The sequence below is a fragment of the Penicillium robsamsonii genome (assembly GCF_028829455.1).
Source record: "Penicillium robsamsonii strain IBT 29466 chromosome Unknown utg000005l_segment0_segment0, whole genome shotgun sequence".
NCBI classification, from domain to species: Eukaryota; Fungi; Ascomycota; class Eurotiomycetes; order Eurotiales; family Aspergillaceae; genus Penicillium; species Penicillium robsamsonii.
This window is the reverse complement of record NW_026643223.1, coordinates 1,526,487-1,543,635: the sequence shown is the minus strand read 5'-3', so window position 1 is coordinate 1,543,635 and position 17,149 is coordinate 1,526,487. Positions and strand designations below refer to the sequence as shown.

General features: G+C 48.2%; 8 protein-coding genes across 8 annotated transcripts; 5 read left to right on the top strand and 3 right to left on the bottom strand.

The window, feature by feature from the left end:
* Window positions 1–506: 506 nt before the first annotated feature.
* On the top strand, window positions 507–2,395 carry N7447_008615 (FAD-binding oxidoreductase; the record flags this gene model as incomplete). Its single annotated transcript, XM_057232877.1, has 4 exons — window positions 507–812; window positions 882–1,935; window positions 1,993–2,174; window positions 2,228–2,395. 4 exons carry the CDS (start codon window positions 507–509, stop codon window positions 2,393–2,395), a joined length of 1,710 nt encoding a protein of 569 aa, XP_057082419.1.
* Window positions 2,396–2,678: 283 nt separating this feature from the next.
* N7447_008614 (uncharacterized protein) lies at window positions 2,679–2,867 on the bottom strand (the record flags this gene model as incomplete). Its single annotated transcript, XM_057232876.1, has 1 exon — window positions 2,679–2,867. One exon carries the CDS (start codon window positions 2,865–2,867, stop codon window positions 2,679–2,681), a length of 189 nt encoding a protein of 62 aa, XP_057082418.1.
* A 536-nt stretch (window positions 2,868–3,403) lies between these two features.
* Window positions 3,404–4,954, bottom strand: N7447_008613 (transcription factor domain-containing protein; the record flags this gene model as incomplete). Its single annotated transcript, XM_057232875.1, has 3 exons — window positions 3,404–4,705; window positions 4,759–4,849; window positions 4,896–4,954. The coding sequence occupies 3 exons, from the start codon at window positions 4,952–4,954 to the stop codon at window positions 3,404–3,406; spliced, it is 1,452 nt and encodes a 483-aa protein (XP_057082417.1).
* A 994-nt stretch (window positions 4,955–5,948) lies between these two features.
* N7447_008612 (aromatic alcohol reductase) lies at window positions 5,949–6,963 on the top strand (the record flags this gene model as incomplete). Its single annotated transcript, XM_057232874.1, has 3 exons — window positions 5,949–5,984; window positions 6,040–6,450; window positions 6,511–6,963. The coding sequence occupies 3 exons, from the start codon at window positions 5,949–5,951 to the stop codon at window positions 6,961–6,963; spliced, it is 900 nt and encodes a 299-aa protein (XP_057082416.1).
* Window positions 6,964–7,500: 537 nt separating this feature from the next.
* On the top strand, window positions 7,501–8,713 carry N7447_008611 (aspartate-semialdehyde dehydrogenase family protein; the record flags this gene model as incomplete). Its single annotated transcript, XM_057232873.1, has 3 exons — window positions 7,501–7,531; window positions 7,589–7,846; window positions 7,908–8,713. 3 exons carry the CDS (start codon window positions 7,501–7,503, stop codon window positions 8,711–8,713), a joined length of 1,095 nt encoding a protein of 364 aa, XP_057082415.1.
* Window positions 8,714–9,020: 307 nt separating this feature from the next.
* On the top strand, window positions 9,021–10,244 carry N7447_008610 (40S ribosomal protein eS4; the record flags this gene model as incomplete). The annotated part of the gene is made up of 5 exons (XM_057232872.1): window positions 9,021–9,031; window positions 9,180–9,317; window positions 9,386–9,670; window positions 9,838–10,132; window positions 10,191–10,244. The coding sequence occupies 5 exons, from the start codon at window positions 9,021–9,023 to the stop codon at window positions 10,242–10,244; spliced, it is 783 nt and encodes a 260-aa protein (XP_057082414.1).
* Window positions 10,245–14,153: 3,909 nt separating this feature from the next.
* N7447_008609 (RasGEF domain-containing protein) lies at window positions 14,154–15,790 on the top strand (the record flags this gene model as incomplete). Its single annotated transcript, XM_057232871.1, has 3 exons — window positions 14,154–14,855; window positions 14,924–15,412; window positions 15,485–15,790. The coding sequence occupies 3 exons, from the start codon at window positions 14,154–14,156 to the stop codon at window positions 15,788–15,790; spliced, it is 1,497 nt and encodes a 498-aa protein (XP_057082413.1).
* Window positions 15,791–16,553: 763 nt separating this feature from the next.
* Window positions 16,554–17,092, bottom strand: N7447_008608 (uncharacterized protein; the record flags this gene model as incomplete). The annotated part of the gene is made up of 2 exons (XM_057232870.1): window positions 16,554–16,962; window positions 17,031–17,092. The coding sequence occupies 2 exons, from the start codon at window positions 17,090–17,092 to the stop codon at window positions 16,554–16,556; spliced, it is 471 nt and encodes a 156-aa protein (XP_057082412.1).
* Between the last annotated feature and the right edge of the window lie 57 nt (window positions 17,093–17,149).

The window sequence follows — 17,149 nt, the reverse complement described above, 5'->3', positions numbered from 1 at the left end:
TTACACCTTTTTACCCACCTATATTTTATTCTATATTCTGCTAATTCTTCTTATTCTAGCACCAATTAGGGGAAGTATCTAAAAAAAAAAAGAGAAAAAAAGAGAGAAAAAAAAGAGAAAAAAAAAGCTCCGGAGTTCTCGCCCGACTCCGTCTTTCTTCCTCTACGGCTATTTTTATTCGCCCCCACGTTCAGGTATCTCCACAATTTCGGCAATGGCAGGTCGATGGCCTGAGGGCGGACGAGGGTGGAATTACAGTGGGATCAACTGGGATTATAGTCGCTATAGTGCGATTATTTATTACAGTGGGGGTGGAGTTTTAAGGGACCTCCGGCTAAGAGTTCGAAGAGTGACCCCCCACAGCTTTCTCGGCCGAAGTCCGACACTACAAAAGCCCGGTCACATCATGCCGGTCCGCAATATCGACATTTCTTTTCCCTTTTAACGGCTTCCTGTTCCTCTTTGAGCTTCGATTCTTATAAGCTCTTTGTATATAATTATCCACCATGCGGCCAGCTCTCCGGGTCTCCCGGGCCCTACCGGCTCCAGTTTGTCGGCCCCAGGTCTCGCGCGCCATTTTGTCTCGCGGTGCTAGATTGAACAGCTCCAATGCCGGGAAAACCGAGAACACAGAGAACACAAAAGAAAGCAATTCCTCTAACGCTCCCCCTTCACCCTTTTGGACCCCGGCCAAGGCTATCCTTGCCTCCGCATTCGCTGCGGGGTTAGGCTACGGCGTCTCCTCATATACTCAGACCTCGACACAGACACCTAAGAAGCCTCAATATGGCTCAGTGAAGGACTTTGAAAAGGTAAATCTCTCGATTGCAACATAATCGCACACTCCTCCAGGAGAACACCAGCTAACAACCCTCCCCCAGGCCATCAACGAGCTAAGAGCCAAGCTCGGTGAAGACGTAATCGGCACCGACGAAGACGAACTCCAATCACACGGCTTCTCGGAATGGTCCAGCCTAAACGCTGACCGTCTCCCCGTCGCAATCGCATACCCCAAGACCACCCAAGAAGTCTCCGAAATCGCCAAGGTATGCCACAAATACCGCATGCCGATGATCCCCTACTCCGGGGGCTCGAGTCTGGAAGCCAATTTCTCCGCCCCGCTCGGCGGCATGACAATTGACTTCGCATTCATGAACAAAGTCCTTGAAATCCACCCAGACGACATGGACATCATCGTCCAGCCTTCCATCCAGTGGATGGATCTGAACGAGCAGATCAAGGACACCGGAATGTTCTTCCCCGTCGACCCAGGCCCATCCGCCATGATCGGCGGTATGGTCGGCACAAACTGCTCCGGCACCAATGCCGTCCGCTACGGTACCATGAAGGACTGGGTGATTAACCTCACGGTCGTCCTGGCTGATGGTCGCATCATCAAGACCCGCAGACGTCCCCGCAAGACTTCCGCTGGATATAATTTGACCGGCATGTTTGTTGGCTCCGAGGGTACGCTTGGTATCGTCACTGAGGCCACGCTGAAGCTCGCGCCGCTTCCGGAGTTGACTCGCGTTGGTGTTGTCGCGTTCCCGACCATTCGGGACGCGGCCTCGACCGCCATGCAGCTCATTCGCAAGGGTGTCTCGGTGCAGTGCATGGAGATCATGGATGATGTTCAGATGGACGTTATTAACCGCGCGGGTGGAACTGGCCGTGAATGGAAGGTCTCGCCTACGCTGTTCTTCAAGTTCTCCGGAACTGTCGCCGGTGTCGCGGATAGTATCAATCTGACGACTAAGGTCGCGGAGGGTAACAATGCACAGACTTTTGAGTTCGCTCGTGATGACCGCGAAGCTCATGACCTGTGGTCTGCGCGCAAGCAGTCGCTATGGAGTATGATGGCACTGCGCAAGGAGGGATCAGAGGTGTGGTCGACTGATGTGGCTGTGCCTATCTCTCGACTGCCTGATATCATTGGTATGATCTTCAACCCGATTTACTTCTTTGTATGTATACTGACACTGAATCTTGCAGAAACCTCTAAGAAGGAATTGGTCGACCTGGGCCTTTTCGCCAGTATCCTTGGCCACATCGGCGATGGAAACTTCCATGCAAGTATTATGTACGACCGCAACGATCCTGATGAGCGGGCGCGTGTCGAGAAAGTAGTGTACGATATGGTTGATCGTGGACTAGAGATGGAGGGCTCGTGCACAGTAAGTCGTTCATCCTTGGAGATACCAGAACATCAGCTAATTCAATACTACAGGGCGAGCACGGCATTGGGCTGGGCAAGAAGGGATCTTTGAAAAAGGAAGTTGGACCGGAGACAATTAATGTCATGCGCAGTATCAAGCGCTCATTGGATCCGCACTGGCTGCTGAACCCTGGCAAGATCTTCGATTACGATGACGAGACACCGGGCCCCGGACATTGATTGTGATTTAGCATTGTATACATTATATATGAACGAACCTACGGGCTTTCCAATGGAATGGTGCAAATAGTAGAATTTCATTACCATAACGGTGGTATTTGCTCAGACTTGATGTTCTTGTCCCAACGATTTCCGCAGACGATCCATCTTGCCTTAGATCCGTACACGCATTGAATGGACCTTCTTCCTTCAGGCATTCACACTCTTCGTTATTGGGTTATTGACCCGCCCGATGCATTGAATATGCGCACCTTCAACGTTGGCAATGTTCATCCCGGTATTTTCATCGAAGCTTCAGCGTCCATTTCGCTTTGCGAAGAACTCGCTCACGCTGGAGGATCATGGTGTTTTGAATTTGCCCTATCGGGGACAAATCGTTCAGCAACGGAACTTGACTTGCACGGGCACTTGTATCAAGCTCGCTAGTACCCGATGCTGGGGCTTGGGGGGCAGGGGGTACATGCTGCCCCATGATGGAAAGCCGGGCACACACGTCGATTAATGCTAGTGTAGCCCTTATATTAGTAGCCAAGAAGTGTGTTCTTACTCCGACATAAGTGGGTGAGGTAGGAGATGGTCAATTTCAAGTTGACGAAAATGGGCGAGGAAGAAGGCCCTGACAAGAGAGACTCCAAGTCGAGATGTTCTGTCATAGAATAGAAGCTGAAATATTTGATGGTAGGATGTATTTGTAGTCGCGATAGCCTTGTTTGTCAGGCTTCTTAACAATTTGGTAATTAACCTCTGTTTGTTTGTAGAAAATCAGTCCATCTTCTTTCCTTGTCAGCTTCCAGGGTTATCTTGGGGTTTTCAGTTAATATTCATCCCTGTTTACCCAGATGTTACCTTGGAAAAATGCCTCAATAAATACCTTAGGTCCTCTACCAGGTCCATCTACTACATGGTGGTGGGTCTGCACGATTACACTGACAGTGCCGGATCTCGATATTCATGTAGATTCCCTGGAAGTCTTAGTCCGCATTAGGTGCAAATATTAGAATATTATTATCATAACGGTGATGCTTGCCCAGAGCCTAGGACCTGAAAGTATCGCTCGAACAGATTCGCACTCCACTGACAGCCAGTGCCTGAGCTGGGTATGTCTGCAGATTCACTGGCTGGTTCCATGTGAGACAAACTGTCTATAGCTGCCGGAGCAGCTGCGGCAGCATTCGCCAACGCCCACATACGAGGAATATGTTCTTGGGCTTCTAATTGCATGTTCGGCACCTCAGAACGACAGTTCGGGACTCTGGGTTCCAGCTCGCCAGGGGAAGGACAGGAAGACCCAAAAACTTCTTCTCTCTGGCGCTTTAAAGTTCCCAGACCAAGCGGCTGTGGTGATTCTGTAACCATGGTATGTGATTCTTCGAAGCCGCTGTCATCATCTGGTGATGCACCCCATTCAGATGGATTAATCTGTATCCTGTCCCGAGAAAATAGAGCTTTCGTGTGGAGTTCCTCGATATTCTCCCAGTGGCGATCACATCGGGCATCACCATCCATCTTCAAGTAATCGTATGTCTCATTCACCGCTTGCCATGCAGAATCCAACGCCTTACCTTTCGGGGCCAGAGAAAGATTAATGAGCAAACATGTCAAGGCATCCCATTCGACGTAGTTTTGGAAAGTCCAGACCCACTGTCTGCCCTTTTCATAGCGTTTCAAAGTTGAAGTTTTCTGCAGGATCTCCGTGCAAACCTTTCGGAAGTTCATATGCGTGAGTATAGACTGGTCTTGTCTCGCTCGGGGTTTGATCACTGCCAGTCTGAGCTTTCCGAGCATCAAATTGCAGGAGACAGTTGTAAAATAGTCCAACGCAATACTTTGATCTAGATGCGATAAATATTGCTGTTCGACTTTTTCTTTGAAAATATCTATCGCTGTGCATTTCTGCGAAGCTGATAAAGCTGGGTAGCAATTCTCTTCGCAGAACTGGCCAGAGAAGATAATTCGGCGGGCAAAATTGCCGATTTCAGATCTTGCGAGACTCAGCATCATCTCTGTTTTTCCGCTGCAGTTTCGGGGCGGGTCCTTCATATCAATATCAAGACTTGCATCGCTCACATTCGAAGGGAGCTTTGTGTCGAACCATGACTCCAGAATACGTGGGGTTGTGCCACAGTCCTCTGCGATATTGATATCGAGAATATAGATCTGCCACCAGAGTCGACGCCGCATTTCGGCTTGAAAGGGTGGTAGTCCTGAAGCAGATGGATCGCGATGCAAGCCGATGTTGAGGGCAATTCCAATTGCATTCCCAATAAACTTTCTAATGTCTGGTCCTTTATCATAACGCCTGCTGCAAGCCTAAAGTAATTGTCAGATAATGTCAGACATCTCCTTGTTTTAGTATCACGCACGATGTATATGACAAAAGCTTGTAGGATGGTCATGTCCGATGACTTCAATAGATCGGCTTTTGCGAGAGAGCTTTCAACTCCGGTGCGATATCTTGAAAGATTAGCAAGACACTTATGGCTTTGAGCCAGATACATACATCTTCAATGCTTTATGCTTGTCTTCATCAAGCTCAGCCCAACAATCTTCCGCCGTCATTGTTACCACAGCAGCATAACAGATGGCGGATATCAAGCATTGCGTGGGTGCTCTGAGGGTCTCTCGACATTGGGTGTTATTCAATATCTGTCTCTGGACCGTTGGTGCATGTATAATTTTGAGGATTGGCTCCACGTTTTCTAAGTACTTCTGCCATAGGAAAGATACCAGCAGTCGGGGCGGGCAAAAATATTCGAGTGCGGAAGTCGGGAGAGATTTGAATAAAGATGGACTTTGATTTAGATCCCTTCCATCATGCCCGTGATATTCATGGGACTGGTGCACCGGGTCATGACCATGACTTGCAGCAAGAGATGGCGATGAAGATTGAGTCTGCAAAATCCCTTGGAGTTGAGAGAGACTTTGCTTAAAATAATCTAATGTATGCTCAATTCTTTCGATGCGGGTTACCATATAATCGCCAGTCTGATGGCTCTTGGTAATGGTAGGTTCCGCTCTTGGTGGCGCGTAGCTGCACTGTATCTTGACTTTGACGCAGTACGAGCAAGGCAGGGATCTGTCGCATTTGATTTTTCGTCGACGACACTCAAGACAAGAGCGCACTGTGTTGGTAGGTGGATAAACCATTGACTCAAGAAAATGCTCGGAACTGTAATGATGACTGGGGAATTGTGATGGTGTAAGTCACAACATGAGCAAGTTGATGATACGAGGCTGTGAGCTGATTGGTTAGAGCGGAGCGGCGGAGGCCCCAGTCCGCATTTCTAAGCGTAAGGCAGGCGGACGATGGAGTAGATCGCATCATATTATTTCCCTTACAAAAATTGCTTCGGAGTCAACATGGGTATTGTTTGATTGGTTGAAGCGGAGGAGCGGACAGAAAGTCCGTCGTACTTCAAAGCACCATTTGCATACGCAGTCCATGATATGAAGTCAACATCAGATAGAGAGAGCGAAATAGCGCAGGACTAAAACCTATAAAGATGTCATTCCATCCAAGACTAGTACTTCATCTACAGCGCAATAATCCGATATGGCATCATACTTGAAAAACGTTGCAATTATCGGCGTACGCCAGCTCCATTCTCAAATTATACATATTACCCTAGCTAACAACTTGGCAGGCTAGCGGCACCGTTGGCAAAATCATCCTCGATGGCCTTGCATCTTCCCAGTTCGAAATTACCGTCATTTCCCGCAAGGGGAGGGAGGCGACTTTCCCATCTGGTGTGACTGTTCTCAAGACCGACTACTCGGACAACGGTCTCGAGGTTGCATTCAAGGGCCAAGACGTCGTCATTTCGGCTGTGGGTGCCAGCGCATTTGGCGAACAGAAGAAGTTCGTCGATGCTGCCATCCGTGCAGGTGTCAAGCGCTTCATCCCATCTGAGTTCTCGGCAAATAGTCAGAACGAAGCTGTGTTGCAATTGCAGCCAATATTTGGGCCGAAGAAGGAACTCGTCGAGTATCTCAAGAATAAGGAGACCGACGGGTTGACCTGGACTGGTATTGCTTCTTCCGGATTGTTTGACTGGGTAAGTCTTCCATTGCAAATTGCGAATTGCAACTTTGGCTAATCAGTGATTTTTGAATAGGGTCTTACAAACGGGTTTCTGGAATTTGACATTGCCAGTCATACGGCTACTATCTGGGATGGAGGCAACAAGAGTTTCACCCTAACCAATCAGAAGGCCCTCGGGGAGGCTGTTGCCTCTGTTCTTCTGCATCCCGATGAAACCAGAAACCAGTTTCTGTTTATTGCCTCGGTTGAAACCACTCAGAAGGACATTCTTGCTGCCTTGGAGGAGGAATTGGGAGTTAAATGGACCGTAAACGAAACTACCACAGACATTCAAGTCAACGAGGCAGCCAAGAAGCTTGCTGCTGGGGACTTTAATGGTGCTTTTGCTCTGGTTCGAGCCACTGTTTTTGGCAACACCCCGGGGCTCCATTCAAACTATGCCAAAGAGGAGAATCTGGCGAACAATGTGTTGGGACTTCACTTGGAAACTGTCAGCGATGTTGTCAAGCGTGTCCTCAATAAATAAACCAAAAGGTCCAGCCACAGGCCACTTTCTGAGTGGCCTTTTGATATTCCAACGATACATGACGTTCCATAGAAAGAAATGCAAACGAGCCAAATCTCGGGAGATTAAACTTTGACAAAGGACCCATATATTCTGACCAATCGGGGAGCCACGTTTTTGTCCGAACACAGTCGCTGACATAAGCGCGGGGCAAGGCAATTGGCTGAGAGCGATATCGCTGTCGCTGTGAATGCTACAAGCCTTCAACCCCATCACCAGCGAAGCGGTAAGTACAATTGTTGTTTTATATTGATATTTTGCTATGCCAATCCCCTGGAACTGTAAACCATGTAGTCTGTGAGGTATCGAAGCTAGCAGAGCCTCCTATATACTGCATGCGGGGCTCTGGAAACGCTTTGACTCATACAGGCCTCTGGTGGTATATGACCCACGGCATGAAGCAGTTGTTCTTTTGTATATCTGTTGATTGGTCGCTAGTTTTAACTTGTTGGAATTTCTGGTTTGCTAACCTACACAAGATATAAACTCAAAAGCAAAATGGCTCCTGAATTCCCAAAGAAGAAGTGCGGTACGTTATCAATCTTGAAAGTATTTTCATGCATCATTCAGACCTAACATGTTACAGGTGTTCTCGGTGCCACTGGCTCCGTGGGCCAGCGCTTCATCCTGCTGCTGGCAGACCACCCCTTCCTTGAGCTTCACGCTGTGGGTGCTTCTGAGCGTTCAGCCAACAAGAAGTACAAGGATGCCGTGAACTGGAAGCAATCCTCCCCCATGTCTGAGAAGCTCAGCAACCTGGTCATGCGTGACTGCAGGCCCGAACATTTCTCGGATTGTGACCTTGTCTTCTCTGGACTGAACAGCGATGTTGCTGGCGAGACTGGTATGTGATATCAGATGTATCAGATTTAACAAACAAAACTATATACTGACATTTTATGCAGAAATGGCATTCATTAAGGCTGAGATCCCCGTCTTCTCAAACGCAAAGAACTTCCGCAAGGACCCCATTGTTCCTTTGGTGGTTCCTACCGTGAACCCCCAACATCTGGATCTGATTCCTCACCAGCGTGAGAAGTACGGTCTGAAGAAGGGCTTCCTGGTCTGCAACTCCAACTGCGCTGTTATTGGCATTGTCATCCCCTTCGCGGCTCTTCAGGCCAAGTTTGGCCCAGTCGAGGAAGTCGAGGTTTTCACCGAGCAGGCAGTCTCCGGAGCCGGCTACCCCGGTGTTCCTACAATGGACATCCTGGATAATGTCATCCCCTACATCAGCGGCGAGGAGGACAAGCTCGAGAACGAAGCGCAAAAGATTCTGGGTACATTGAATGCCAGTGCCACTGGTTTCGATGAGCAGACTGGTCTCCGCATCGGAGCCACTTGCACCCGTGTTGGTGTCACTGACGGCCACATGGCATTCGTCTCCTTGCGTTTCAAGAACCGCCAGACCCCCACCGCCGAGCAGGTTAAGGAGGCTCTACGGGAGTATAAGTCCGAGGCGCAGAAGTTGGGTGCTCCTTCCGCACCAGAACCCGCGATCAAGGTGTTCGATGAGCCCGATCGTCCCCAGCCCCGCCTGGACCGCAACATCTCCGGTGGATACACAGTGAGCGTTGGCCGAGTTCGTGAGGGTGCCCCAGGTGGTCACTTTGATATCCGATTCGCTGCCCTCTCTCACAACACCGTCATTGGAGCTGCTGGATCATCTATCCTCAATGCCGAGGTTGCTGTTATCAAGGGCTACATTTAAGTCGATTACGAAAAGTGGAATTATCAGCGCATGTCAAATAGATACAAATTTTCGTACAAATGAATTAGATCTCATTGGTCTCTATTCCTAAAGCGGAAGTTCTCGGGTGGATCAGGGCCCCGAGTGGAGATGACATAAGCAAACGTAAAAGCCCACTAGTGGAGTCTGATTGGCTTGGGTGGAGAATAGGGCTCACAACGACCACACACTAAGCGAATTCTCTTCTGATTTGGATCATCACTTCGCGGTTTGAGCCTTCTCCTTCGACACTCCGACCACCTAACCTTCAGTCGACAAATCAGTCAAAATGCGCGGCCCGTAAGTGTTATGAAATCGCCCTCTACATCACTATTTTTGCACACTGGTTTCGGCTTCCTGCTGGATTTCGAGTTCAACCAGTCACTACGAGAGTGATCAAAAATTTCTCGACTTGGAACACCATCACTAACAAGCATGTTCTTCACAGCGGAAAGCACCAGAAGCGCCTCAGTGCGCCCTCGCACTGGCTCTTGGACAAAATGTCCGGAACCTACGCGCCCAAGGCCTCCCCCGGTCCCCACAAGCTCCGGGACTGCCTTCCCCTGATTGTCTTCATCCGTAACCGGTACGCACGCGACACTATAAATTCCTCGACACGCGACGAACAACCACTGACATTTCTTTCGTTGATAGTCTCAAGTACGCCCTGAACGGTCGCGAGGTCAAGGCCATCATGATGCAGCGTCTGGTCAAGGTTGACGGCAAGGTCCGCACCGACACCACCTTCCCCGCTGGATTCATGGACGTCATCTCCCTCGAGAAGACCGGCGAGCACTTCCGTCTCATCTACGATACCAAGGGCCGTTTCACCGTCCACCGCATCCAGGCTGAGGAGGCTGAGTACAAGCTCTGCAAGGTCAAGCGTGTTCAGCTCGGCAAGGGCGGGATCCCATTCTTGGTTACGCACGATGCGCGAACGTGAGTTCCACACTCCACAAGTTCCGTGTCATTCAGTCGTTGGACCAAGCTTTGGTTGATCGGCGGAGGACAAGAGAACTTGGAACATCTATTCCATCTTTCTGGAAACAGTAGGATTCCATTCGATTAGGACATGGTTTTGCTAACTTGCGTTTTTCGCTCTACAGCATCCGTTACCCCGACCCTGCCATCAAGGTCAACGACACCGTCAAGGTCGAGCTTGCCACTGGCAAGATCACTGACTTCGTCAAGTTCGACTCCGGTGTTGTCATCATGGCCACTGGTGGTCGCAACATGGGTCGTGTTGGTGTCATCACTCACCGTGAGCGTCACGATGGTGGTTTCAACATCGTCCACGTTCGCGATGCTCTTGACAACCAGTTCGCTACCCGTGAGTCCAACGTCTTCGTCATTGGACAGGACAAGCCCTGGGTTTCCCTCCCCAAGGGTAAGGGTGTCAAGGTACGTTATCATTCTCCCAACGCTGATTCTCTGAATTTATCCTAACCTTATTTTCTAGCTCTCCATTGCTGAGGAGCGTGACCGCCGCCGTGCCCACGATATCGCCAACTAAATTCACAATATCTGATATTTGTGGAATAGCTGGTCGATTAAAACAAACACTAAAAACAGTAGCTGGGAAACGGCGTCTTGTCTTGCTTAACAGGCTTGAATAATGCTTTCTCGTAGTTTTCGAACCATAGCAAACAAAACAGGAACGGGTTAACCGCTTCGTTTCCGAGTGATATGATACCATTTGACGTTACCTCTTTTTCGAACGATTTAATGAGCGTATATTGACTTTATCTCCCTTGATCTTCAACACTACTTTCTGGATGATTAGCTCTTATGCTTTTGCTGTCTGGCCGCATTGTTCCGCTATCATCCCAGGCGTACTTTTATACATGAAGATCAAGGGAAACGTAACTTTCCTAATCTGTAGTCAAGATGCGAGTCTTTCGCCACCCAGATGCTACTAAGAGTGAAAACTATTAGCAACCAATCTAGGTCGCCTTCTAGATCCAAAGCTACTGCATACTAAAGCTCTGGCTGAACCCGTGAATAAGCGTAGGCCGTTTCAAATTGAGACTTCGCATCTCAACAGCAGAGAATGATGACCCACGAGATATACCTTGATTTGGTCTACAATACCAAAGGTCCATCATTTTTGATCTAATTTTAATATCTTTGTAAATACTCAGATGTGTACTTTTGAGAGAATCTACACAAATTAAACCCTACGGTACTTGAGTACATGTGTAGATCCCGCTTCAAAAATATGTTATATATTTCCTACATACTCATCTCCGGTGCAACCCCGTTAGCTCGAATCGATGAATCCATAACACCAACGCACCACCGCACCTCGGGCTATTCAATGCAACAGTCTTCCCGTGTCGGTGTACTATGTACACGTACGGAGGAAGGTGGAAATTACCAAGTCTCCGACCCAAAGTCTGAAAATGACGATCAGAGTAGCAAATCCTAGCACTGATCTTCTCGATGGGTGTTCTAATTCGCGCCCGCTCACACACTATTACTGACCTTAACCTAAGCAGAGCGTGTCGACCGCTAGTTATAGGTAGGAGATGACAACCATCTGCAGAGGTCAGTGGCGATCATGATGAAACCAGAGGTATGGTGGCCCAGTTGATTTGAGTATGGGGTATTTGAATAATGATTAACATCCACATGCTGTGTCATGAAAATCGAGGTGTGTCCGGCATATGGAGCTAGCTTATGCGATGCAACAGCAGAAAGTGTCCGATGTGGAGTTATTGCAGGTTTGCTGTTACCGCCAGTCGACTACTCGGTCTCTTTACTACATGTATGTATATGAATCATGTGGGCGCTTGACAGGACTACTTGTGGAGAAAAGTAGGTACTTACATATACTTCCAAATTCCGTACAGTCAGGAACTATTTATAAAGGGTATATAAGCGAGCATATGCAAAACAAGCAAGACAAGCGAGAGGCCAAGAGTCTAAGAATAACTGATCTCCGGTGTCGGATTGAGGATCTTCTTATTCTCTATCGGGAAGGGCGGTTCTTAAAAGTTGTAGCGGCTCTGGAGACCATGGCTTCATAGGATGGGCGCTTGGTCCGTTCAATTCAAGCGCACCTACCGCATTCTCTCGAGGGATCACCGGGTAGATAGCAAGGGGCGAGAGAGCCAAGCGGCTCAGACATCCAGTTCTGGGAAATACATTTTCCTTAAATTTCTCCGACGGGTGGCGATCGTGGAAGCGGATGGGCGGGGAAAGAGAGGATAATCTGATAGATCCAAACTCAATCCTAGTACTCCGCCGTCCCACGTTTGGATATCTACCGGGGAAAATTTCTCCGTGTTCCAAGCGCCATACTGTTGGTAAGATGCACGACAGGACGGTGCGGTAGGATTCCTGACCCATCACTTTATGCAGCGTGGAGAAAGGTGAACTGGCCTTTTGCAGGGGGTGGGACCCGGTATCGGATCCGAGAAGGAAAAGGCAAGGCGTAATAACTAGTCACCAAGTTGCAGGGGGATCTTGCCTTGATGCGATTATATCGCTTCATGACTGCATAGGTGGCTGGCTGTACGGAGTAGTGGCTGTCATGTTAGCATGGGAATTTGGAATCTGAGCTACACAAGACGCAGAAATGGGCATACTATCTGGGGGATGCAGAACAATGCAGTTATTGTGGATCATTCTTAAGCGAGCATCCCTGGGACACCAGGTACTTTTGTTCCAATGCACAATCGATCAATCAAGCTCGTATGAAGCGCCAGCGATGTAAAGCGACAGAAGTGGAGCCCCAGTGTACAAGCTGCACTTGAAGCCAGGTATTGTATCTAATTGTAGCGAGTCGGTTCTTATGTGTCGGAAATGCAAATACTGGGTCTAGAACTTTGTCATTTTAGCAGTCTCTGCATATGCTGCACAATTATTATAGACGGAACTTTGAAATAACAATAAGATCAGCAAAACCCAGAAGCATCTTATGTTGTAGATGCTTTGAGATAATATTTTCATAAACTTTGGGGGTCTCGGGAGATCCGTCCCAGTTCCAAGGCCCTGGGTCTAGGAGAATGACATTTCACGTGGAATGACATTTTGACTGCTGAATGATTGGATTGGATACTATACCCATCGTAGAATTACTTACATAGTACTTTGTGCTCCCATTGTACTTGCTAAGAAAAACAAGCTTGGAACTGGTGGAGATTAGTTCTCACGCCGGTAGTGGGAATGTGGAACGATCATAGAAGCTAGGAATAAATTTCAATATTTAGACGTGAAATGTTTGATATAATTTGACATTACACCTCTTTGGTCTAGCGGTGTAAGGAAATCTTGCAAGGATCGAGTCAAAGGATGTGTTGAAATGAATCTTGTTTTTAATTGAACGAGAGCGGAACGCTGATCTTGGATTCTATTGTCAAAAATAATGATATAATGACATAACAATCTATTATATGATTTTAGTTCAATTCCCGATTGCCGTCTGAATTGGAGGTTTGCCTAGAACTCGGTGTGTTTATGCTTATATGGTCCACATATCATTCTCCCCGGTAATATTGACGGGCAAACCAATCGCAGACTTCCATAAAATCCATAATAAAAAGTTCTAAAACGTTCCAAGGTGTTCCATTATAGTATTGAAACTCCTTGAGATCGTCGGGACTCCACATTGGCATCTTACGGCCACTACGTTAGCGCCCATATTTGTGTACATACTAGTACATATGAAATCATTCTGGACCAATCTGGACCAATCTGTTTGAGAGATGTTAGAGATCTCCACATTCCGTTCCCCTTGACCGACTAATTATAAACTTCCCAATTTGAAACTTCCAGAATAATCCTCTATTAAGGGTTGACCGCTTCTCGATTCATGACTCTCCACTTGTCATATTGTTAATTGAGCCAAATCTATTTCCCTTTCTGCAGCCCAACGGCCAACGGGTGTTCGGCATACAATTTCGGTAACCAACAGAGAAGCCCAGCTTGCAGATCTTTGGAGTTGACCAGTTTCTCCCCGATCTCCCTGATCCTAGAGACCCGAAAAGAGTAAGCCTACAATCCCGACAATATTTCCCCCTTTCCCTTCCCGTCGGGAGCCTTCTAGCAGCCTGGAAACCGGGATTAGCGCTCCGCTTGTTAATGTGCTCAGAGTTCTCTGGCCCATTTTCGGCCCTCGTGATGTGTCGAACGTGGCGGAAGTAACAGGGATAAAGAGAATTCCATCCTGGTCTCACCTTTAAAACCAATCATCCTCATCTCTCCGGGCAACCCGCTTTATTATCCATGCGTTATTTAGTTATTTCTTTTTCTCTTTCCGTATACTCCCTACCTCCTTCTCTCACATCGCGTCTAACATACACCTCTTATCCCTGCCCTGTAATTACTCTATTCAAGCGCCGTGTTACATGAGCGTCAGCGTGTACTTTGCCTGATGTGTTGGCCTTGATTTTTTTTCTTCCCGGTGGTGACTGCATAAATGCAATCGATCAGCCCAGAAGAATCGGCTTTTGAACCGCCTCCCCAGATATTTTTCACTCCAGGGGATAGGCAATACTCGTTACTGAAGAAGACCATGTCTTCTCAATCTAGCATGACGACCTCGAACCCGGGGCTTTCTTACCCGTCAATTTTCCAACTAAACCTGGAGATTCCCTCCTTTTTCATGTCTTATCGCTGGTGGGAAGATGAAGCGACAACTGTGTTCTGGGCATTCGATATCCAAGAAATTAGTCGTGTGATCCAATTCGGACTCTTTCGTGACGAAAACTTCCCGAGGACTTCGCTTTGCGCTCGAAATGTGGACACCATTGATACCTTTTTGATCGCGCTATCCGAGCCCCATGAGTACCAGCTCCTTGGGAATCTCTCCCATATACAAAGGGTGGAGGAGATCCTACGCCGGTCGAGTATCTCTCCTTTCCAGGCAATTCCATGGAGTTGGCTTCCACCGCAATCAAGTCCTACACTAGATGCGCGGGAGATCGCTGCCGCAATTGAGGCAGAGAGCCATTTTCACTTCAAGCAGGTTGCCTTCGAAGAGTTTGTACGTGCTGCTCTCGGATACAATGCCGTCTTTGTGGAGTGGTTTCTGCAGCAGCATACGGCTCTTTATATTATTCTCCGCGACCATTTGAATGCCTATCCGGAGGACATCCCTTTGTACACAGAAGTGGAAAAGGTACGTTCTTTAATTTATTCAGCTAGAGCCTACGAATTATCATATAGAGCCTGTGCTGACTTCTATAGCATCTTCGGTCGCGGAGTCCATTTGCACACCGTGCACTGGCCCACTGCCTTCTGGCTGTGCGAACTGGCGGGAATCATGACATGTCCAAGCTCAACACCGCTGGATTTGAGTTCATCGCAGGCCCTATTCAGGCCTTATTCAAGGACCAACCAGGAAGGCTCACTGCCATGCTCAAGATGTTGAGCGTTCTGGCAATTCGATTTCGCCGACGATATATTCATGCTCCTACGATGGATTGGACGACTCCATTTGATACCTCTATTCCTTTCCTGGACGATTATCTCGAGTCGACATCTCCAACAGACTTGGCCCGCAGCATGAGAGGCCTGGACGAGCATCATTTTGCCGCATTAACAAGGGAAAGCCTGATAGCAGAAGATGCTGTCGTGAAACAATTACAGATTCAATGGTGTGTACTGAGTAATTCTGCCTGGGAATGTTGCGCGGCCCTTCCAGACCTGGTTCCATATCTGCAAGAATGTGCACAGGTAAGCGGTCTTTACCCTAAAAGTCGCCAATGTCCTAAAAGGTCAAATCCCTCTAACTGTACATCTGAACAGTCCCTCTTAACAACCAGGAATTATCATTCTCTTACGGCTATCACCAAAGGCTTACACACCTATTCCATTTTAACAACGCGCACCGCCAATACCGCTACCGCTCCAGGAAATTTAATTACACTTGAGGCGTTGATTCCACAAGAAATCATCAACCTCATGAGCCCAGCTCAAAACTTTGCCGCTTATCGCCAGCACTACCAAAAATTCCCTGGCATTCCCTTCCTGACGCCTCACATCCACGATCATAAACAAAATGGCGAATCGGCCCTCCAACCGGTTTTTCAGTACCTGCAAAGCACCCAATAAACCCAAAGAGGTAGTCACCAGATCAGCCTGCTTAGGCTTCTCTCCGGCTTGGGATCCGGTGAGAGAAAAAAAGCAACTTACCTTGGTGTGTGCTTGGCTTGTGTGGCTGCAGGGTGAGACCGCCTCGCGTGGGCCGTGGGCCGTGTGCTAAATATTGTTTCAATTATTTGTTTGTCTCTCTGGTCAGCAGCTAATGCATTGGTGGTGTGTTTTCCTTGGCAGTCTTACGATGGGGTGATCTACACCAGATGACCTCAAATGCTATATTTCATCTGTATTTCTACTCTGATACCCATGCAAGCATCGGGAAGCACCGGGGAGTCCGGCGTTGCGTTATGCTAATATGAATCTAATTTCTATTTTTTGTTTCTCGATGACATTCAAGATTCTATTTACATGCATAACAGCGAAACGCTCATTGCATTTGAAAACGTAACCAGGCCAGCCCATCTCATCCACCCTAACGCAGTCAAGCAGATCCAAGCATACCAGCAGATCCACCCAGCCACATCCCACGCACGCTCCTATCTCCTCTATGCGCCGACCAAGAATCTATGAATCAGATGAAACCCATTACATCCGAAGAGCCGCCTCAGGCAAGAGTAGGGCCCAAGTCGAACGGCGCCAATATGCAGTCTCACGCAAGGGAGAGGAGGTCGGAGCAAAAGGCCCCACCCAGAATTTCTTTGCTTTTCTTTTTGTTATACAAGAGGAGATGATAGAGTACATATATTGGTCTGGCCAACCAAAGCAGCATGTCACCTCACTCCTGTTTTGCAGCCGCCTTTGGCGCCTTCGCATAGCCAAAAATGCCCAAGAAATAAGCGATCCTATTGACGAATAGGAACGTTGTAATCCCAATGTTACCCCAGGTCAAAGCGTTCCATGCCGCAACGTCTGAAAACGCGTCCCAGCCCATCGCCAAGTATGTGGCGTAGACATGGCCTATATCGGCGATGGCCAGCCCGACCAAGTAGTTGCGTAGTACTCTTGGCTCTGTTGTGGCGTGACAAACACCTACGCCGACTAGGAAGAGAAGTGAGTAGATATTGCCGAGTTGGTAGGCGAGCGCGACGCTGCTAGGGTGCAGGGTGGCTGGGGCTGCGATGTTGGGTGTTTGCCCGGTGATAAAGCCTTGGAGGTTGTAGAGGGGGTATGCACTGCCAAGGGCTCTATGTTAAGGATAGTATGATCAGTAGTATTCTTGCGTAGGTGGAGGAAAGGGTTGGGCTGATCGTACAGTGAGATCGGCTCAAGAACGCCAAACAGGATGTGTGGCCATGTTGGGAAAATGGTGGGCATTTTGGGGACCTGGTGGCGTTCAACGTTATTCTTTGTTTATGTCTTCTTAATTGTCGT